The following is a 22,891-nucleotide window of genomic DNA, read 5'->3' as shown; positions in this document are numbered from 1 at the left end:
CTGTACCTGTGTTCTCCAGCTGGGCACAGTTGTGGTATCTGGGCTCATCTTTGATCCTGGGGGAGGGAAGGCTACGGAGGGAGGACACGGGGCAGGGCCGCACACCCGCCTACCCAGTCTCCTTCCTGGAACCGGGCAGCCGCTGCCCTGCACCTTTGGGTTCCTGGGACAGTGGGGCTGACTGCACAAGACTTTCACACTCAGTTATAAGCATCTTCTGCTTTTCTTTTCCTCTTCCTTTTTTCTTTTCTTTTTTTCTTTCCTGTTCCCACCTCAGCTGGGCACTCCTCAAAACCCTCCTGCCTCCTCCTGAGTGACAGTTTTGGAAGCCCCTGTGTCGCTGTGACCCAGACAGGCCAGTTCCCGCATCCGAAATAGCCTGGCTCAACTATTGTTCCCTGGCCTACATAGGTGATAGAAACCATGCCTTAAAAAAAAAAAAAAAAAAAAAAGAATGCAAGCGCTTAACCCTTCCCAACCCGAGACTGGCTGCTTCCTCGGCGCCTGAGCTGCCTGAACTTGGGTGAGAAGCGCGTTGGCTCTCACCGACGTTCCTGCGGCCTCCGCCAAGCGGCCCGCTCGGGAACCCTAATAAAAGCCAGTCCCCGCCCCCCGGACCCCCACCCCGCCCCCCAGCCCCCCAACCCCCCCCTCCGGGGTCCCGCGGCCCGCTCGGTGCGCACCGCCATCCCGCGCGGCCACCCTAGAGGGCGCCCGGGGCGCGCTCTCCGCGGCGAGGGGACCGCCCCGCTCGCGGCCCCGCGGAGGCAGGAGGCGGGTCGCTTCCCGGCTCATTGAGAAAGAGGATTGGAAGGCCCGGCCTATAAAGCGGCGCCGGGCGCGGGAGACAAAGCAGTCGGGCCGAGGTGGACGCGGGCGGCGCGCCGAGCCGGCCTGAGACTCGCGGAGGGGAGGGTCGCCTGCGCCCCCAAGCCCCGCCGCCCCGCCGCCCCGCCCGCCTCCTGTTTCCAGACCGGCTTCCAGAGAGACGGAACTCTCTCCTCTCTCTCTCTCTCTCTCTCTTTTTTTTTTTTTCCTCCAAAAGAGAAAATTCCTGTTCCAAGAGAAAAGAAGGCAAGATCAATGAAGGAGAGAAGGGCCAGCCAGAAATTGTCCAGTAAATCGATCATGGATCCTAATCAGAACGTGAAGTGCAAGATCGTGGTGGTGGGGGACAGTCAGTGCGGGAAAACGGCGCTGCTGCACGTCTTCGCCAAGGACTGCTTCCCCGAGGTGAGCGCGCCGGGCCCCGCCTGCCCCCGCCGCGCCCCCCGAGCCCCCCGCGCCCCCGGCCGGGCGGTGACCCGCGAGCCCCCGGGGACGCGTCTGCACCTTCCGCTCCGGCGGCCGACACCTGCCGGCTCCGGTGCGCGCGGGCGGGTGGGGAGGCTCGGCGGCCGCGTCCCCATAGCGCGGAGGCTCGGCGGCCGCTTCCCCATAGCGCGGAGGCTCGGCGGCCGCTTCCCCATAACGGGGAGGCTCGGCGGCCGCGTCCCCATAGCGCGGAGGAGGCTCGGCGGCCGCGTCCCCATAACGGGGAGGCTCGGCGGCCGCGTCCCCATAGCGCGGAGGAGGCTCGGCGGCCGCGTCCCCATAGCGCGGAGGAGGCTCGGCGGCCGCGTCCCCATAGCGCGGAGGCTCGGCGGCCGCGTCCCCATAGCGCGGAGGGCACTCGGGGCCTTCGGGGTCGCTCCGGCCGTCTCGCGTGTGCGGCTTTCCCCCTCTTTTCTTGTCTTTTTCCAATCGGGGAGCGAGGAGGCGGGTTTCGAGGGCGCTCTGCGGGTGTCGCGCACCTCCGGTAACCTCTGCGCCCTCTCTCCCTCCTCTGTCCGCTGTCTGTCCAGAATTACGTCCCCACGGTGTTTGAGAATTACACGGCCAGTTTTGAGATCGACACACAAAGGATAGAGCTGAGCCTGTGGGACACGTCGGGTAAGAGACCGTCGGGCCGCGTGGCGCTCGGGGCGGGTCCCGGGCCCCAGCGCGTGGCTCCCCGCGGCCCCGGGTGACTTCGGGTGACTTCGCCTCCGCCTCGGGTGCCCGCGGTCCCCGCCGGGCGGGGCGGGGCGGGGCGGGGGGAGGGAGTGGGGCCGAAGGGGACAGCCAGGTGGCCCGAGGTCGGGGGGCTGCGTGCGCCCCTCCGGGAGCCGACCTGCTGACGGCCGCGGGGGCCGCGGGGCGCCGGGAGGGGGACAAAGTGCCCGGAGCCACGCAGCCCCGCGTGTGGGGAGCGCGTGCGGGGTCAGCAGCGGGGGCGCGAGCGGCCGGGGCGCTCGGGACGCCTGCGGCCGGGGACGCGCAGGGGGGGCGCAGGGGCAGAGGGGCGCAGGGGCGCCGGGGGGCGCAGGGGCACGGGGTGGAGGGGCGCTAGGTGGAGGGCGGAGGAGCGCGGGGTGGAGGGGGCGCAGGGGCGCCGGGGGGCGCAGGGGCACTGGGTGGAGGGGACGCAGGGGCGCGGGTCGGAGGGGCGCGGGGCCGGGAGTCCGGCAGCCGGCCGGCCGCGCCGCGTGGGTGCGGACGCGCAGATCCCGGCCCCCCCGCCCCCCTCCCGGCCCCCCTGCATCACCCTCCGCCGGCCTTGACCTTCCTGTCCCGCTGAATCCTCGGCGTCGCGGTGAATTATCTTGAGGGGTCCGGGGTTCAAGGCCGGGTCACCGGGTCCCGGGCGCGGGGCGGCCGCGGGGGTGCGGGCGGGAGGCCCCGGCGGCCCCAGGGCTGGTGCCCGGCCCCCCTGCGGCGCGGGGAAGCTGGGGCGGGGGGGGGGCGGGGGAATCCCGCTTCCCGGAGGTGTCGCCTCTGCAGGGGGAGGAGCCGCGGGAGGCGGGCGCAGCGGGCGGGGAGCGGCTGCGGGGCTGCGGCGGGAGAGGGGCCCCGAGGCCGGGGACGCGCCTGTGGCCCAGCAGCCGCCCGCAGCCCCCGAGGGTCGCGGGGAGTCGGCTCGGTCGGGCCGCAGGGAGCCCCGCGCGCGGCTGTGCACGTGGCCGGGAGGCTGTGACCCACAGCGCCCACAGCGCCCACGCGCCCAGGTGCCAGGCGCCCTTGCTCCTGCGGCTCCTCCCGCCGGGGCCCCTCCGCCGCCGGGCTCCCCCGCGGCCTACTCCCCCCCCCAGTCTGTAGGGGCCCAATGCAGGATAAGAATCATTCAGGAGTGGGGTCTGTGATTCTGATCCACTGTTTATGAAAAAAAAAAAAGGCAACGACTGTGTTTAGCTCTTAGTACTGGTTACTGGGGATTTGTGTGTGCAAATCGCTGCCTCCCTGAGTCTCCTGTCCCCTTGGGGGTGGGGGGTGCAGAGCTAGACAAAGCGCAGGACCTCCCTCCCCCAGCTGCATACTCCTTGGCCTTGCACGCGAGAGCGGCCAGTCTTTTTGTTTCCCAGGACCTCGGTGGGCCCAGGGGCCCTGGCGTCCCCTGCTGGGCCTCGCACCACCCAGAGAGCCAGCCGGGCTCTGAAGGGAGCCCCCGCTTCCTGGCAGATTTGGGAAGGAGCCCCGTGTGGGGCGGGAGGGGGCATGGCTGGGCTCCCAGGAATGCTGGATCATGCCTCCCCTGTGTCCTGCCTCCTGAGTCAGAGGACCACCAATGGAGCGTTTATAGGAGGCGACCAAAGGGCTAAATTGACTTTGTTTTTAGGAGAGAAAAGGCATATTGTTTTTTCAAAGGCTGGATGACAAACAAAATGTGGTCAGTGCTTGGTCGGGTAAGAGCACTTCAGAGATTCTCCGTTGCTTCCTCCTTCCCGGAGAGTTTGTAGTCCCCGCACATGTAAGCTCACGCCTTGCATGCAGTAGTCACCCAGGAAAACCTGTTACATGAATAATCATATGCACAGTTTCCAAGGAGATGAGATTCCCTGACATTTATTACCGCTGAATTACCTGTTCACAAAGAATGGCAACTTTATGAACACTGCCTTTCATCGCATTAAAGATAATCACCTGAAACGAAGTCTGTAGTGAAATAATCACTTGTATTTTTATTTAATGAAAACAAAACCTGTGCATGTTTAACTAAAATATAAGGGTTTGAAAAAAAAAAACCTGATTAAGAAACCTCACATTGCAGAATCATCCAGTAATGAAATCTTAGCTGAAATTTAGATTTATACAAATGGGAACAAAAAGGCATAAGGGTATTGTTTAGAATCCTATTAGGTTGTTGGTGAGGTGAAATGTTAGGTGATTAAGCCTGGTCATGAAGCATTTCTTAAATTCTAAAAATAGACTGTTTCTACCAAGAAAGGTTTATGGTCCCTGATAAACATCTAGCAAGAGCCATTGTGTCAAGCGGCTCGTGGAGTATTGAACATTTTTCTACTTCACCTCAAGGTTTTTTCATCACAAATTTCTGAACAGGTTTAGTTCTTGACAAATATTTGACATTTTCTTTGCCCACTGAGACATTTGTTTAGTTCAGATTGTGAAAATAATTGCAAATGTCCAGTGCCTCTTGATACATTTTTTTTTTTTTTTCCCAGCTTCTATCAGTTTAACTGAACTGGACTGAACATTGGAGCCAAAGCCTCTAAAGTCCTAAATGTCAGATCTTTTTCTGCCTTCTAGAACTTTGTGAAAGTTTACGGTTAGTAGAAAAAAATGAGGTATGCCTAACTTCTTTTAGGTAGGAAGACAGATGGCATCGGCATTGACCTTCTGGGTGGTATTCACATCCTGTCTAGCCTCTTGGCAGAGGGGCAAGCATTTAGGAGACGGAAGTAGTTCTCTTGTGGCTTCTTTACTTGGACAGCGCCTCATAAATGGTCTCCCCCGCCCCGCCCCGGGGGTCATGCAATCATGCATAGGTGCATAGGCAAAATTGCTAATTTGCATGTAGGAAAGAACATCAAGTGTAAGTCCGGTATGTGGGCCCTCTTTGCACCAAGACAAGAGAACTGATTCCCCACTTTTTGAGGCAGAGTATTTAACAGTCCTTCGCACTCTCTCTCCCTCCATTCTTTCCATTCCTAGATGAACAGGGCCTCTGTTAGGCCTAGGGGTGCAGTGTTGCTTTATAGTCTCTCCCCTAAGACTCCTATGGCCCTGCTGGGGCGGGGAGGGGGGAGAAGGAAGCTCTCCCAGCCTAGTGTAGCTGAGAGGCAACCTGTGTTGACCTAATTTTGTTCGGTTCCCATACCCAAGTGCCCGCTCCACCCGGGGTGCAGTGTATTTCCCTAGTCAGGAGTCCCTAGTGCTGACCCACCCTTTCGGTCCTCCTCAGGTAGGAAACACTTCCTCCCTCCCACCCTCAAGGCACACACCAATAAAAGCAACCACAAATGGCAATTTGCCACTTGATTTCTTATATAGCTGCTTGGAGTTCTTCCAGCCACCACGCCTCCCCCTCCCTCCCAAAGTAGACAAAACCAAGTAATGTTATTATCAATCCTCTGAAGGGGAAGGGGAAATTTAAAGGTGGTCTTTGCATGCAGATCTGGCCTATCTGTATTTTAATGACATATTCCCCTTCTGTTGATAAGATGAGCCTTTTTATTATCAGTTGCAGAAATGCACCCAGTGGTTTTTCAGATGAGCTCAGTGAGTGCCTGCAAAACAGTGGGTAGTGGTGTCAACATTTTGAAGTGACAAGGGAGCCCAAAGTGGTCCTAATACCTTGTGTTTTCAGAACGTGCCACATTTGCCAAGCACAGAAGCAGTTTGAAGCAAGAAGCCAAATGCTTCCTGATAACAGAGACTTAGTCACTTAAGGATCACCATATCTTTTTCTAAGTGATTTGCTGATGGTATCATTTCAGCACACGGGAGCAATAATCATTCATGCCAGTTTTTAACCAATGCAAGTTAATGCGCATTTTATTTAAGGCGTATTATTAGTTATAAAATACTCCATTCAGCTGCTAAAATTCCCCCACAATAACTATGCTATTGCCTCATGAACACTCTTTTGAATCTTGTCAAGATACAGGCTGCTTTTAGCCCGTGGGTGCTAAAGTTAGCACTTCCTGTGTTTTTAGCATAATTAACAGAGAATGTAGTATTCTTTAAATCGTATACTTAAGAGAGAAAAACCTCAATTACCCTTACGGGCCTGACTTTGAGGACAAACTCCGGTGCAAACACAAGTGGATGCGTATTGCATTTGTACCTACCCCATCACATTAGAAGAATGGTCTTCGAGGCAAGCTCCCAACTGAAATATTTCTTGACAGACCTAGAAGTGTTCCCAGCTGTGTTGGGGATCAGTATGTAATTAACCCAGAAAAGTGGCTTCAAGAAGAGTTCACTGGTCCCTTGTTTGGTGACTTAACATGGAAATTAACCCATCAAGGCAAGACCTATAGAAATGATTCTAAAACCAGTCAACATGTTTCAAGGCCATCTGTGTGCAGGAAGACAGCCAGACGCCATGGGAGCAGTGGTCCCTGCCCCCGAGGTTCTCTGGGCCTCGGCCTTGGAACTCTAGTCCTGGCTTAGAGGAGGGTGGGCCCACACATTGGAAAGCCAGATTCACCTCACAGCAAGAGGATCCAGAGACTAGTCAGAGGCCCCAGAGCCAGCCCCCACGCCTGACCCGTGACTCCTCCCATTGAAGCTCACCACAATTCTTCCCTTGGCTCCAGAGTTGACTCCATCCTTAGGAAGTCCTTAACAGCCCTCCCACTTGAAAACATGCCTACATTTAATGGCCTTCAGTGACCACAAGATTCTGAAACTTGAAACTTTCTCACTTAAATGAATCTCGGTAGAGAAAGAAAGCGGGGCAAAAATTTACAAAGAGGCCAGGGAAGCAGGAGGACTTAGGATGTGAATATCTGGGGCACAACTGCAGAAAACCAGTTAGATTTTAAGGTGGTAATGATCCCTAGCAGCTGAGTCTCAAAACCGGACTCAACTCCATTTTCACCCTGAAACTCCGTAAGACAGGCAGTGTATGGTGATTCCCAATAAGCAATACATAAAACTACATTTGGAGATTTGTCCACCAAGCATTTTTTTTAAAAAAAGGGTATAAATTCCCTTTTTCAGTCTATATTTATCTCTAGACCTTTTAAAAAATCTCATTTAGTACTGTTTTTTTTTTTCCCCCAACCTGGTTTCTTGCTAGGTTCTGCGCATTTCAGTGAGGTGTCCAGGTTGGTCATTCAGATGCCACCTGAAATAAACAGATGTTTCCTCATTAACCCAGTTCTAGCTTGTAGATAGGACACCGAGGACCAATAATTTCTCCAGGTAGCTCGTGGTGCCGGGTGGGCTGTGCCAGGTGAATTAGTTGTGCCCTGGCCATTTTGTGATGCCCTTCAAACGTCTTCTCGGTCACTATACATTGGCAACTTGACCCAGAGACGCCCGTAATTTCGTTGTCGTGGCATGTAAGCTGCCTCGGAAGTTTCATCAGGAGTTGTGCACATTGATCTTGAAAAGTGAGCCTGAGGACAGCATGTGGCCAGGTGAATCCACTCCTGGGACTCGCCTCCAAGGCCTCAGACGCTTAAGTAGTAGATACGACACAGAATCTTCAATCTCTCTCATGGAGCGATCATGTAATTTTGAGAATACCTGTCTACTCTTATCCCTAAAGTTCTGTGACCAGTATACAATGGCTCTACTTTAAGCAAAATAGTTTGATTCTTCTATTTTCTAGGTATCTCCATAAGATCAGGGGTTGAAGCTAATGCTCTATTTCAGGCTCAAAAATAGCCATCATTTCTACCTCCTAGACTTCCTCTCCAACAATATACCTGCCTGCCCCCAGAAATTGAAAGTACTGACTGTATTTTCATAGGAACACAGAAATGCCCTCAAATTTTCATCAAATCTGTTTATAATTCTTCTTAATTTAGGAATTAATAACTTAGAAAGAAACCAAGGAAATGGCCTCCCTGGGAATGTTTGTTGCATTTTTATGGGCATGGATCGCGCTTACAGTGCAGGCTGCTTGGGAAAATAGTTCAAGAGTCTTGTACTAAGCCAGACACAGAAGTGCTGCCCAGACTTGATTCACATTCTTGGGATTATTGCTGATTTGAAGCTTTCATGCTCAGTAGCGATGGCATGAGGAAATGGAATCTGGTAATAATTGGGCAGATTCATCCAGGCCCACCTGTTAGCTGCTGGTGGGTACAGATGTTCTCTAGCTGGCCACTAAAAACACTAAAACGTTAATATATTTTCTCTGCCAACATCCTGCCATATTCCTAATTTTACTGCTCTTGGTAGGAACTTCTCGTGGGGGACGGGAAAGTTTTTCAATTTCAGGTTCAAGGAAAGGAAGTTGTGTTTATGAAATAACTCGAGGGGTCTGCAGCTCTCAAGCTCCCATAAAACCTCAGTGTTTGAACTGGTTTTGCAAAAGGTTCCATACAGCTTCCCTGTTGGGCACGAATCTTCTTACGTATGCATTTAATTATGGACATATATGGTGTGTTCTATCTTCGTGCAAGGATGACTGAAGCAAGAAGCTATGTGTCTGCAGAATTAGTTTCTGGGTGAGGCACTTGGTGACTATTCTCGGGCTGGAAACAGTGCCGTCACCCAGAATTCACGATCTTGAGGACAAAGATGGTCAGACCTGAAGCTTCAAAAGCCCTTCAGAACTCTGCTGACGTTAGCCAAGCTCGAGGAGCTCCGAGGGCCCCAAATGCCTACTTACCTGGTCTACGCAGAGCAAAGCACCTTGAGTGTATTGGGCGGGGCGGGGCGGGGTGTGGACCCATGTTGCATACGTGCTGCAGGTGCTTCTTTACGATAGAGCTTGCTGGGGTCCACCCTTTATGTTCTGATAGGTGAACTAGGCAGGACCTGGACAGTGCTGTGTGCACAGAGTTGCCTGTAGGGTGACAAAACTGTGGTGTTAGGGACTGCCCAGGGGCCTGGAGCTGTTGCACCCGCCAGGAAGGGGTTGGACCTGACAAGCAGAGCTCAGTCCCTGGGCAGACTGGGTGAGCCCGGGGGCACCCCTGGGTGCTGGGTCCTGGTTGTGTGTAAGCAGTGCCCTTCCTGCGGACTACCCAATGATGCTGCACCCTTCCTTGGGCTGTGCTCAGGTCTACACTTAACCTGGAAGCTTTTCATGTGCATCTTTTTTAAATCTGTAGAATTTAGATTTTTTTGTTGTTGTTGTTTGGCTTAGTAGAATGTTGGGAGACTTTTTTGGAGGGACGCGGGAGGTAGAGGCAGGCACCGTCCCGCTCATCTGCCTACCTGGGCTCGATCCTTCATGTCACAGCTGCTGGCCTGTGTTGCCGTCCCTTCACGGGCACCCCGGGGGGGTCCCCTCCGTGTCCCTGTGGCTGCTGGGGGGGCCCACACTCGGGGATCACGCCCCACCCTCACATGGGCTCTATAGCCACGGAGGATTTGGGAAGAATTCAGAGTGCTGAAACGCAGGGTGCCTGCTGTCCAGTCAGGATTTGTTTTTTAACTGACGGCCCTGCTTCGCCCTGCTTTTCCTGGTACGATAGTTCTCTATGATTCCATGTCGTCTTTTTTTCGTGACTACAAAATTATAATAGAGACAGATTTTTCATTCCGAAAAAGTGTTCACCTTAACCCCAGCAAAAAAACAAAATGAACAAGTGGACTTTTCATCTTTAATGACAAATTACTCTTGTAGTTAGTGGTTAGACAAATTATGCTTATAACTAATAAGTGTGGGCATCGGTTTTTATTAGCACCTTTGGACACTTGTTGATCTAAAAGTGCTGGTCGTTAGCAAAAGTAATAAGGCAGGATCAAAGTGTCATTCATAATTAGGTCTTGTTAAAGCTCTTTAAAAGAGCTCTCTACCTTGGAAGTGAGTTGGTTTACTTCTCATGAACCTTTGCATACAGATGTACTTTCTTTTCTTTTCTTTTCTTTTCTTTTCTTTTCTTTTCTTTTCTTTTCTTTTCTTTTCTTTTTTTTTTTTAAGATTTTGTTTATTTATTCATGAGAGACGCAGGCAGAGGGAGAAGCAGGCTCCATGCAGGGAGCCCGATGTGGGACTTGATCCTGGGACTCCAGGACCACGCCCTGGGCCAAAGGCAGGTGCTCAACTGCTGAGCCACCCAGGTGTCCCTGTATTTTTATTTAAAATATGAAAGCAAATAAGAACAAAAGCAGAAGCAAACCTCCATAGACTCTGGTTTCAGTTGCAAACAGTTTCGTTTTCAGGTGCCACCACTACAGGTACGCCAGGTACTCCGAGGCACAGGGGGCAGCTCACTTGATAGTAGTAAGTGGGAGTCTCCACCTTTGGCTGAGGACTGAAGACAAAGCCAGACCCTCTCTGGGGCCAAAAGTGGGTGGGGAGGGGAAACCCAGTACCCAGAGGGAGGGAGGAGAATGCTCTGCAGCCACACAGTGACCTAAGTGCTGAATCTACTTCCGGGTTTTACTGGTAGTCCCAGTGCTGATTATTGTTTTAGCGCCATAGTAATTCCCCAGATGTCTTGGTTAAACTGTACTTGGGAAAGGTGGTCTCCATTGTCGGGGAGTGGGAGGGGGAGTCTCAGATCCAAGATGAGTGGTGAGCACTGTCAGATCTAAGAGGAGTGGTGAACACTCTTGGATCCAAGGTCAGTGGTGAACAGGCTCAGATCCAGGATGAGTGGTGAACAGTCTCGGGTCCAGGGTGAGTGGTGAGCACTCAGATCTAGGAGGAGTGGTGAGCACTCTCAGATCCATGGTCAGTGGTGAGCACTCTTGGATCCAGGAGGTGTGGTGAGCACTCTCGGATCCAGGGTGAGTGGTGAGCACTCTCAGATCCAAGGTCAGTGGAGAGTACTCTCAGATATAAGGTCAGTGGTGAGAGTACTCTTAGATCCAGGATGAGTGGTGAGCACTCTCAGATTACAAGGTCAGTGGTGAGCACTCGGATCCAGGGTGACTGGTGAGCACTCTTGGATCCAGGGTGAGTGGTGAGCACTCTCAGATTCAGGGTGATTGGTGAGCACTCTCGGATCTGGGATGAGTGGTGAGCACTCTCAGATCCAGGATGAGGGGTGAGCACTCTCAGATCCAAGGTCAGTGGTGAGCACTCTCGGATCCAGGGTGACTGGTGAGCACTCTCAGATCCAGGATGAGTAGTGAGCACTCTCAGATCCAGGGTGACTGGTGAGCACTCTCGGATCCAGGGTGACTGGTGAGCACTCTCAGATCCAGGATGAGTAGTGAGCACTCTCAGATCCAGGGTGACTGGTGAGCACTCTCGGATCCAGGGTGAGTGGTGAGCACTCAGATCTAGGATGAGTAGTGAGCACTCTCAGATCCAGGGTGACTGGTGAGCACTCTTGGATCCAGGGTGAGTGGTGAGCACTCTCAGATTACAAGGTCAGTGGTGAGCACTCGGATCCAGGGTGACTGGTGAGCACTCTTGGATCCAGGGTGAGTGGTGAGCACTCAGATCTAGGATGAGTAGTGAGCACTCTCAGATCCAGGGTGACTGGTGAGCACTCTTGGATCCAGGGTGAGTGGTGAGCACTCTCAGATTCAGGGTGATTGGTGAGCACTCTCGGATCCGGGATGAGTGGTGAGCACTCTCAGATCCAGGATGAGGGGTGAGCACTCTCAGATCCAAGGTCAGTGGTGAGCACTCTCGGATCCAGGGTGACTGGTGAGCACTCTCAGATCCAGGATGAGTAGTGAGCACTCTCAGATCCAGGATGACTGGTGAGCACTCTCGGATCCAGGGTGAGTGGTGAGCACTCAGATCTAGGATGAGTAGTGAGCACTCTCAGATCCAAGGTCAGTGGTGAGCACTCGGATCCAGGGTGACTGTGAGCACTCTCGGATCCGGGATGAGTGGTGAGCACTCTCAGATCCAAGATGAGGGGTGAGCACTCTCGGATCCAAGGTCAGTGGTGAGTGCGCTCATCGAGTCGTGGGCTGTGTCCTGAGAGCCCCTGGAGATGCCCCTTCTCCGAAGCTCAGGTCTGACTGAGGCTAGGACGCAGCCAGTGCCATAGCTGTCTTCTGTAAGGGACTGATTTCCGGGAGAGACCCCCGAGGCCCCGCTAGGCCCCGGACCCGGGGGGTTGTTGGGAGCTGCGCTGCGCCGCTGGAGGCGGGGCGGGGTCACGGCAGCTCTTGCCGGCTTGGACGAGCAGAGGAGGTCCTCGTGTACGCGGCTGGTATTCGGATTTCCACTCTATGATCTGGAATTTTCTGACTCCGTGTTTGGCAAGAGACCTGCTAAATGTTGACCGAAGAAGCGGTGTCGGAGTTAGACTTTGGACCCAGCCACGAGGCGGGTTGCAGTGGAACGTCACGGAACAAATACCCAAGTAACCTCTGCCCAGAAGCAGCGCTGAGCCGCCTCATTTCTGAGACCCCATAAAAACGTTCGAATCGGTGAGCCGCTGGCGAATATCCTCTCGGCCTCAGCGTTCTCCGAGGGGCTGAGAAAGCAGCCGCAGCGCCCTGCCGTGTCCACACAGCACTTCATTCCAGTGTGCCTTAATATTTAGGACGATTTGATGTGTTTTGACCCCAAACCCTTAAATCTTTTGGAAAGCGTCTTTGAGTTGCCAGTGTCCCTCAGGCCGGAGCCCTGATTCCAGAAGTGTGTCGGGAGCTGCTGCAGCACGTGACGACTCCTGGCTTAGATTTCTTCCTGGCTTCTAGAACATTCCCCTCCTTCCCCTTAGACGCAGCCGCCTTGAATTTGCTGCGTCCATCCTGGAAGCAGCCAGAGAAGAGCCCACGGTGTTCGTAGGGTCCCCTAGTAAACACTGGGGACCAACCAGGGTGGGCCGTGAGTAGGGACGACGCACCCCGCGACAGCCACTTCTAGGTCGAGAGCAACCTGCTGAAAAGTGTTGTTTTGATAGAAGTTTAAAGGATTATTTTTAAAGCTTCTTGAGTCTTTCCTCCTGACTTTGACTACGGAGGTTTTGATTTATGGGGACAACATGTCCTGGGTTCCCGTTGGAAGTGGAAGGGGATGTCAAACTGAACTTGGGTCTCGAAACAAGCTTCAGTAGCTGAGACCTTCTCTGTCTCCTGGACTCCCCCCACGGGCCGTCAGGGGGTTTCCTGCGCCTGCTGATGAAACGTCCGTGTCCAGAAAGTGATGTTCTTAAGGAACAGACGGCGCTGGCAAGCTGGGTTTCGTTTCATAGTCGCACCTTCTTATGATAACTGGTGTTCTTAGAGAAATGGAAGAAATCGTCTGAGCTATGAGATGGTCCCTTGGTTGAGTGAGTTGGCTGTAAACGTGGACCCCGGGGGTACCGCGGAGTCCCCCAGGCCCGTGACTGCGACGGGGTGGCTCTGCGTGCACCGCGGTCCTCCGCGGGGCTGGCCCTCTCCTCCCCACCGGTCCCACCTGTTGCCAGAGAGATCCTGAGCTCCGGTCTCTTTCCGAAGACGTAGCTCCACTGCGGTGCTTGCCACGCTCAGCTTGTCCTGGCAGCCGGGCCGCAGGGCCGTGGTGTGACCTACCCGTCCCTTCCTCAGTTCCCGTCTCTACCGGGTTCGCCCACTCCCGGATCGGTGCTGTCGTCATCCTCGTTTTAGAATAAAGAGTCAGGGGTGCAGAGTTGTGATCCACCTCCCCCCCCCCCAAGCCCCCCGAACCTCACTGGTGGAGCTGGATTTGCATCCCAGGCCGCCTGACTCCTGGCGCATCTGCTCTGCGTCCCCCAGGGGCCTTCGGGGACTCAGCCGGGCAGATTGCACCTTAAGGCCCGGACTCCTCCCCTGGATCGTAAGACAGACGTTGGGGGGCTTCATTGTCTTCCACTCGAAATGGGACCCCACCGCTGGGCCTTTGCTCGTGTGCGTCCTTCTCCAGGAATCAGGGGAGGTGGAGACAGGCCCCGTGATCGTCCGGTGATCTGACCCCAGAGGTGGAGGTGACGTTTGACAGAGAAGAATGTTTATCTGAAAACGTGTGTATCTCTGTTCCCTCAGGTTCTCCCTACTACGACAACGTCCGGCCCCTCTCCTACCCCGATTCGGATGCTGTGCTGATTTGCTTTGACGTCAGTCGGCCGGAGACCCTGGACAGCGTCCTGAAAAAGGCAGGTGCTGGGGCCGGTGGCTCGGTTCGGGGCTGGGGAGCGCCCGCGCCCTGCCGCACACCGCGACGGGTTTCCACGCGGCCGTCACGAGGTTCGACGCTGAACCTGTGCAAGATTTTCTTTCCTGTTAAGAAACGACGTAGCCGTTGAAGAGCCTCCGTGGTTCCCCTGCGGGCCGAGGCCTAACGCGAGGGCCCTGCCGGCTCCCATCCACCGTCCCCGTCGGGCTCGGGCTCGGCTCGCGCTCGCGCTGGCGCCGCGGTGGACACCTTCGCGGTTGGCCTCACTGCGGTACTGAGATGATGATGGTGCCATCTGTGTACTGTGATGCCATCTATTGGAGGTGGCGCGGCTCTGGGGAGGGCGCAGGGGTGTTTCCAGACCTGAGACTAAGGGAGTTGCGGTGACAGACGGAGGAGATCCCAGAGCGAAGGAGCCCGGCTGCACTCGGGCCGCGAGAGGACGGTCTAGGGCCTGGGGGTGGCGGAGGGCCGGGCCGAGGCCAGGAGGGCACCTGGTGGCGGGGGCAGGTGTTCCCGGTCCTGGCCCCAGCGCCGTCAGGTTTCAGATGATAGTTGGCGGCTCGGCTCGTCTTACGTGTCCGGCTTTGGAGGTGGTTTATTCCCCCCGCACCCGGGTCTGTACCAAACATGACAAACGCCGTTCGCTCGGTTACATACGAATTTTGCAGGAGATCAAAGGCTCTAAGTCCATCTGGCTGTGAGTCGTGCACCCACGCACCGAAGGCTCCTGTTTGTCGCCCGGGCAGGAGCACCCCTTTCCCGGCCTCCCCTCCGCGCCTGTAAACAACTGCTCGGCGTGCAGCGGGCGGCCCGAGTCGTTGCACAGGTGGCGCCGAGCACCGCCCGGGCGTGCCCTGCCTGTGTGCAGATGAAAGGCACCGCTTGTTTACCGGGGGTTCTCCTCCTGTCCCTCAGGTCACGCATAATTCGGGATGAAACTCCTTGCTCTTGCTTTATTTTGCTTTTGTCTTCTGAGACCTGATGTAGTGACTTTGGCCTTAGAGAGACATTAATGGACGTGTCTTGCGTTTGTGTCAAGTTTAAGGCTCAGCATCACCGGTGCTGGGATTTGTCTCGATGAATTGATTCCGCAAGTCCTTGACTATCCACGCGTTCCGAGTGACATAAAGCAGAATATTTTTTGAATTTTTTTTTTTCCCCAGTTCATCCTCCAGTCGCTATGTCCGCGCCCTCTAGCAAGTGGTAGATGCTTGTAATAACTCTGGTGGGAAGGAAGGAAGGAGGGAGGCGGTTGGCGGATACCCGAGGCTTTCATGGGAAGTGCGTCCCGTCCCTGGGTCTGCCCCAGGTGCGCCTCTAGATCTGCACATGCCGCCTCCAGCGGTCTGCTAAACGGCTCCTGCAGGACGTCCCCGTTACCTTGTATTGTACACGTGGCTTGGTCACCCTCGCCCCTCGGTGAATTCCGCACCCCTGTCCTCACCTTTGTGATGACCACGGTACCTAGTAGAGCACTCGATGCGTATTTGAGCACGGGGCCTGGGTGAGCCCACCTGGTTCCCGATTGCAGCCCTCTGGTGCCCCCTCCCCAGGAACCAGAGCTCTCCTGGTAACATTCTGAACCCTTCACTCCCATCCTTTTTTTTTTAATGGTCAACTGGTCTTTTTAAATTTTATTTTTATTCTTTTTTATTATATTATTATTATTATTATTATTATTATTATTTTTTGGAGTTCCATTTGCCGACATATAGTGTAACACCCAGTGCTCATCTCTTCAGGTGCCCTCCCTTCACTCCCATCCTTTTTTTTTTTTTTAATGGTCAACTGGTCTTTCTTAAATTTTATTTATTTATTTTTATTATTCTCTGTGTGCTGCATTGTATTTCTTAGGTGACAGTTCAGTTGACCAGTTTTTATTATTATTTGTATACATTTTTTTGGAGTTCAATTTGCCCAACATATAGTGTAACACCCAGTGCTCATCCTGTCAGGTGCCCACCCTTCACTCCCATCCTGATGGTAGCCTTGAGCTTGAGTAAATGGAACCACAAGAACGCAGTTGTCTGCTCTTTAAGAGGAAGTTGGAATTCCCTGCTTAGGCATCTCTGGAGGTTCTAATAATTCTCGTCAAGTCTTGCAACAAGTAGGCAATTGGACTGAATTGAAATTGAAATAGTAAACAACTTGGGTAATTTAAAGCTGACTTCAGGGCCTCTGCACTTAGGACCAGATGCTTTCCCAGGGGCCCAGGAGATGGGCCTTTTTGACCAGGCCGCAGTCCGTGTTGGTCCAGTCACCTGAGTGGAGGTTCCTTAAGGGCAGGACAGTCTGTTCATGAACATTGTCTCCAGCCCCGGAAACCTCATCAGCAATTCCAGCTCAGGGGAGCTGTGCAGTCGTCCTCGATGGGCCTTGGAGGTGCATACTCGTGCTTGTGCTTCCTCTGCCTTCCCCCCCAGCCTTCCGTGCTGGGAAGTACCAGCTCCATGAATCTGAGGGCATAGTACTTGTTAAAACATATAATCATTCCTCAGGCACTTTCATCTTGCAGAGATACCCCAATAATCAAGAAATTATTGAAGCCGCCTTCTGACAGCAGCACCCTACAACTCTCCTGTAGTAGGGACTGGTCACGAGCCGCACAGAGAGGGAGGATAGATGAGAATACACACGAGTGTTCCCCAGTGGATCCACTTTAAAAAGTAGTAAAGTTTGGGGGCACCCGGGTGGCTCAGCCAGTTGAGTGTGTCTGCCTTTGGCTCAGGTCATGGTCCCGGGGGCCGAGCTCTGCATCGGGCTCACTGTCGGCCGGGAGCCTGCCTCTCCCTCGACTCACATGCACGCTCTCTAGACTAAATACATAAGATTTTAAAGAGGAAAAGTTAATGTCTACTTAGAAGGTAAATGCAGGTGTGCTTCTTCATCTCAAGGGACACGCCTAAATGTTCCTTTTGTGCCCCATTCCGGGCACCGACCTACAGATGCCCGCACATTGTTGACTCTTCATCTCTCTTGTCTCTCCCTGTAGTGGAAAGGTGAGATCCAGGAGTTTTGCCCCAACACCAAAATGCTCTTGGTTGGCTGCAAATCTGACCTCCGGACAGATGTCAGCACATTGGTAGAGCTCTCCAACCACAGACAGACCCCGGTGTCCTATGACCAGGTACGTACACTGTCGGGGTGCAGATAGGGTTTTCAGAAGTAGGACATTGGGGCCCCCTGGGGAGCTCAGCGGTTTAGCACCTGCTGTTGGCCCAGAGTGTGATCCTAGAGTCCCGGGATCGAGTCCCACGTCAGGCTCCCTGCATGGAGCCTGCTTCTCCCTCTGCCTGTGTCTCTGTCTCTCTGTCTCTGTCTGTCTCTGTCTCTCTCTCTCTCTGTGTATTCTCATGAATAAATAAACAAAATCTTAAAAACAAAAAGAAGTAGGATATCACTCATGATAAAAAGGAGCCGCTTTTCTAAGGGCTCAACCAATGGTCGGCCTCAGGTTGACGACCCTTGAGTTATGCTGTAGAATGAGCTTGGATTACGTGAGGATCTGTGTGTGAGCATAAACAGGACAAGTTTGGAAAACATCTTTCAAAATGAGAACAGTTCTGTTGTTCAGTAGGGTAATCACGTGACACTTGATACCTGAGTGTAGACAGAGGCTCGTAGTCCACCCCTTGTATGTCTCTGCAATGCTCACTGGGATTAAAGTTAAAAAATCTAGGGGTGCCTGGGGGCCTCAGGGGTTGAGCACCTGCCTGGGGCTCAGGGCGTGACCCGTGGGTCCCAGGATCGAGTCCCACATGGGGCTCCTGCAGGAAGCCTCCTTCTCCCTCTGCCTGTGTCTCTGCCTCTCTCTGTGTCTCTCATGAATAAATAAGTCTTAAAAAAAAATGAAAAAGTAAAAAATCCAAAAGAGAATGTGATCAAATTGGTAATATTCTTGAGAGGGTTGATCTTACTTTACACTCAGCAGCACAATAAAATACTTGAGGAGGACGTTGCCAGTAAAGTCAAAGTCCCCATGAAACGGTCTTTTAGAGACTCGTCATTTCCGTGGGCGTTTCCCCCAAGTATCTAGAAGGGAAGAGAATTGGCGTCAGATGAACTTAAAACCAGGTTCTAAAGAGACTTCAAGTCGAAGTAGCTACGACTGTCCGTCGTGGTCACCTTCTTGAATACTGCGGTGTTATGTATCTAATTAATAAAAACCTAGTTAGTTAAATAAGTCCTTTTGATGCACACGTGCTCGTTACTGTGCACCCTGGTTGCCTGGTCCATGCTGGACCTTCCGTATTGTGTGTTTCCCGAAGCCCCAGGAATCGTGAGAGTGTTGTTCCTCTCCTCAATGCATTTTGGCCACGCCTTTCAAAATCGATTCTAAATTCCATCCCTTGCCCTTCCCCGGTTTTTATGCAGCTTATTGATGAGTCTTTATCGACCACTCTTGAGCCCCATTTACACTCCTGAAAAATCAGACTTTCGTACCTCCGGGAAGTCCAGGACTGTATTGAGTGATGAGAATCGAACACCTTAGGACGGAGTCTTGGCTGCAGATATTAATGAAATAATTCATTGTTATTATAATTTATCAAGAAATCATTAAATTGTTTAAAAGGAGGGGTTTGGGGGCGGTTTTTTCGCAGCAACACTTTGAAAGTACGGTTCACGAGTCGTTGTTATTTTGTGGTATTGGGAAGACACTTGCATCTTCCCCAAAGACCCGTTGCTGATCGCGACCCCTTCTTCTACTTCTCAGGGGGCAAATATGGCCAAACAGATCGGAGCGGCCACGTACATCGAGTGCTCGGCTCTGCAGTCCGAGAACAGCGTCAGAGACATTTTTCACGTTGCCACCTTGGCGTGTGTCAACAAGACAAATAAGAACGTTAAGCGGAACAAATCTCAGCGGGCCACAAAGCGGATCTCACACATGCCCAGCAGACCCGAACTGTCTGCGGTCGCCACGGACTTACGGAAGGACAAAGCCAAGAGCTGCACCGTGATGTGAGAGGCCGCCCCCCCGGAGCGCGGAGCGGAGGGCCGGGCCGGCTAAGAGAACCCACCCGCGAAGCAAAAAGGTGGAATCTGAATGAAGTGCACAGCCCAAGTCCCGCATGCCGGCGGCTTAGGAGGTGTTTGAAAAGATGCTCATCTTTTTGGAATCCCGTCCTTAGGTTCGGCACGTAGAGCAGATGGTGAACACGTTGAAGAGTTGGGAGGTGTGACTTGAAAAATATGCCAAAAAAGAGAGATCCCCCCCGGGCTGGAGGTAGAGAAGGAGGAGGACGACGAGGACCTCCACGAAGAAGGATCACGCTCTGAATGGTGCTTGCGTTTTCGTTCTCTTTGTTGCAATCTCTTCATGGATCTCGACTCTTTGATTTGATTTTTAAATGTTTTAATCTCCTTTACAGAAAGTATATATTAATATACCGTCCTCGCCGGGGACCTGGCACTGTGACCTTAGCGTTTAGTTTTCTAGAGGATGTGATCTAATTTCCTCCTAGCTCATCATTAAAATGGAAATTGTATCAGGACCCGTGGGATCTCCAGAGGAAAAGTTTGTGAGGCTCTGAAATCTTGCCTCCCCGAAGCTAGCTGAGCAAGATGGTTCTGAGGAAAGGCTTCTGGAGTCTGGCGAGATAATGCGGACCCGGCGCCACCAAGACGAAATAGATCAAATAGAGAAAAGGGTGTCCGTTTTTATTCAGTCTGATGGTTCTGTTCATCATTGTGATTGTCATTAAAAAGTGGTAAATTGCTCAGTGTAATATTTTTGTGCGCTGTTTAGAAAAGAAGGTGTGTGATTTCTTTTGCCATCATTGATGAAGGTGCAGAGTCAGATAAGAGGTGTCTCCGTTTGACGTCAGAAAATGATCCAAGGGAGGGGGGGGAAGTGTAGGTACTATTTTCGCCCGGAGAGATAATGAAGGAATAGCAGCGGAAAGCACACATCTGTGAGTAAAGCTTTGGGATCCCGTTACCAAAAGTAACCAAAAGCAAAAGGCCCGTTATCTTGGGATGAAGCTCCAAAGCTTGGCAGCATCTGATGATCTCTTGCTTTATTTCACTTTTTGCAAAGAACATCGGTAAGAGTCTAAGGGACCTTCTTACCTAAGCTTCCGAGAATCCTTAGAGGAAAGGTGTGCGAGCTCAGTCCCGACACTACGCTAGGGCGTTTCCAGAGGGCGATTGCTAAACCTCACGTACCCGGATTCAGCCAAGGCCCGCGTTCAATACTTGATTGCTGTTGTTACGTGAAATAATCAGCATTTAAAATAGTTTACAGATATTTTTTTGACCAGTTCCTTTTAGAGCTTCTTTCAGAGAAGAAACCAGATCTGACCTGTTTATTGTTGGCGCTTGTTGAAAACGAGCTTTCTTTCCAATGATAAAGCTTCATTTTTGAAGTGTTGAAGCTGTGCTCCCATTAAATTGTGGCAGGAGAGGAGATTAAGGTAATTACAACACTCAGTTCTTTGTCTTACAAGCACTTTGTTTGGTCTCTGCGAGAAAATGCCATTCCCGTCATTTCCCACGAAATACAGACGTTTTACCGACATACTATGCTTTGATCGAGGCAGCGTTATGCTTTGGGCAGTATTACAAAATAGCTGGCAAGTGCTTTCTGTATTTAAATATTGTAAAGAGAAAATAAGTTATAACTGTTATAAAGCAGAACTTGCGTTGCATTTTTTTAAGTGTTGAAGTCACTTTGTATGTTTGTTTGGTCAATGTTTCCGCAGTATTTATTAAAACATACTTTTTTTTCCCTTCGAATAAAAAAGTAACCACGTCTTTGTCTAAATGTGATTTGTCCTTTTATCTGCTTTCTGATGTAGCTGTTTGGTTTTGTTCTTTACTATAGAGCTGATGAGAGCATCCGGCCTCAAGTTTTCTGAACTCGTAGGCTTTGGAATTTCCTGATGGCTTGCCCACAGTGCAAGTTCCTTAGGCAAAGGTAAATCCACAGAGATGAGAGGTTTTCATCATTTTCAAATCTCAAGAAGAAAATGGAGTGTAGTCAAAGTGATTCGCTCATAGACCAAAAGAGCTACGATCCTAAGATTCAAAACTAGGGAAAGAATCTTAAAATTGTAAGGAAATAGGAAATTCCTGGAGCTCTTCAGTAGTGAGACAGCGTGATGCAGTCCCAGGCCACAGGTTTCATTCTGTGGAGGAGCCTGGTTTGCTTCCCTTCCCTTGGTCCCCCACTCCGTCCCCCACCCCCGGCCTCCATCCCTAATCCACCTTGGATTGCGTGTTCTTGTTCACAGAGGCCAGTTGTGTTGATGACTCAGGACCGAGCTATGAACAATTACAGGGAAGGAACAACAACAAAAATAAAGCATAAGAAGAAATGGCCTTGTTTATTGTAGCAGCATCTCTCACTAACACAGGAAGACAGTATAAGCTTTTCCAGTGACCTGAAGGATGCAAGCATGGGATGGTTAGCAGCATGAGTGGCCTGGGTCCTCACAGCCCAGTAGGTTCACGAACGGTCTTTAGCTAAAACCCTTACATAGATGTTCTGCATGAGCGTCCAGGGGGTACTCCACGGAGGACTTCAAAACAGCTCTTCTCGCCGCACAGCTAAGTCACTTCCTATAAAAACTGCATCCTTGTGGATTTAAAAAAAAAAAAAATGACTTTAGCAATCTTTGAGGGATAGTTACTTGCTTGGAAATAATTCTCAGAAGCACAAACCAAGGGGAAAACCAGAGGAGCTGGCACGAAAGAACAAAGTTAAAGCGCATTGACATAATAGGATAGCCTTGTGAAAAAATTCAGCAAGCACGAGGAATTACCAAAAATGTAACTCATTCTTGTCAGTAAGCAGCAAAGGAAATAAAAGTACTTTCCTAATCCTTGGTGTTGAGTAACTCCTAGGCTTAATACCTAAATCAGGCTTGCAAGAAACTCATTTCTCAATAAGCACAAGCACAGAAACACACACGGCTGAGGTTCTGCTGACCTTGGCAGTATTTTATAGGTTGTACAGTAATGTTTCCCTCTAGCGAATTGTTCTTTTCCAGCAGCTTTAATTTGTTAAACCAAAAAGAAAAAAAAAGTTTGTCTTCAGCCCTGGGCATGTATGCCTTCCTTTTCTCCTCTGACTTTTTGCTTCTGCAAACATTTATTCTAAGCATTCTGTGCACATTCCTTTCTATTGATTAATGATCATGATTAATGCCTCCTTAAATACTAAAAGGTGATTTTCAAACTTGGAGTAAGACTTTAATTGTGTCTCTCTCACTTCTATTAATCTTTTCCAGGAATAGTTGCTTGGAAAACTCTGGTCTTTCAGAAAATGTGCCTTAAGTGCAAATTTAGAAATAACCCAGGGAATTATTTTTTATTAAAAGGAATAAAAAAAAAAATCACCTCATTCCCTTAAGATTGCTGAAACTGTGAAAGCTTCATATCCTCTTTTTGATGGATTATTTTGACATAATAAGAGAGCATTCTCTTTTAAATCGCCCCAATTTTTGTTTGCCATTCTTTCATTGGCCACATATTTCTGAGTCCTTACCATGTGCCTCGCCATTTTTAGGCCTGGAACATAATCACAACAAAAAAATCTGTCCCGAGAGTTTACAATCTAATGGAGGGAGACAGTCCCGATGCACAATGTCTGGGTGTGGTTTCCATCAACATTAACTGAGCCGGAAATGCTGGGTCGGTGGGAAACATGACAGCGGGTAGCCAGGTACACCAATGCAATAGCCGCCAATGGTCCGTGTCTATGCTGTGATTTCTGTGCTGCACCAACTGATGGTGCAGAAGGAATATTCAAGTGATCCTAACAGAACAGCTGGAGTCCATTTACGGTGATCGAGGAAGAGCGATGTGAATGCTGGTTGCCAGGCATTTTAGTTTCTGTACAACGACTTTGGATTCTGCGGCTGGTTTTAGGAGTCCAGTAGGGGACAACGTCCTTCCCATCTG

General features: G+C 51.7%; 1 protein-coding gene across 1 annotated transcript; it reads left to right on the top strand.

Annotated features, from left to right (window-relative positions):
• The first annotated feature begins 838 nt into the window (after window positions 1–838).
• Window positions 839–20,750, top strand: RND3 (Rho family GTPase 3). The gene is made up of 5 exons (XM_025431925.3): window positions 839–1,233; window positions 1,845–1,932; window positions 13,852–13,961; window positions 16,977–17,111; window positions 18,699–20,750. Exons 1-5 carry the CDS (start codon window positions 1,084–1,086, stop codon window positions 18,948–18,950), a joined length of 735 nt encoding a protein of 244 aa, XP_025287710.1. The 5' UTR covers window positions 839–1,083; the 3' UTR covers window positions 18,951–20,750.
• Window positions 20,751–22,891: the final 2,141 nt, after the last annotated feature.

This window comes from Canis lupus, chromosome 19, assembly GCF_003254725.2.
Source record: "Canis lupus dingo isolate Sandy chromosome 19, ASM325472v2, whole genome shotgun sequence".
NCBI lineage: Eukaryota > Metazoa > Chordata > Mammalia > Carnivora > Canidae > Canis > Canis lupus.
The sequence above is the reverse complement of the archived record's forward strand: the minus strand, read 5'-3'. Positions and strand labels throughout refer to the sequence as shown.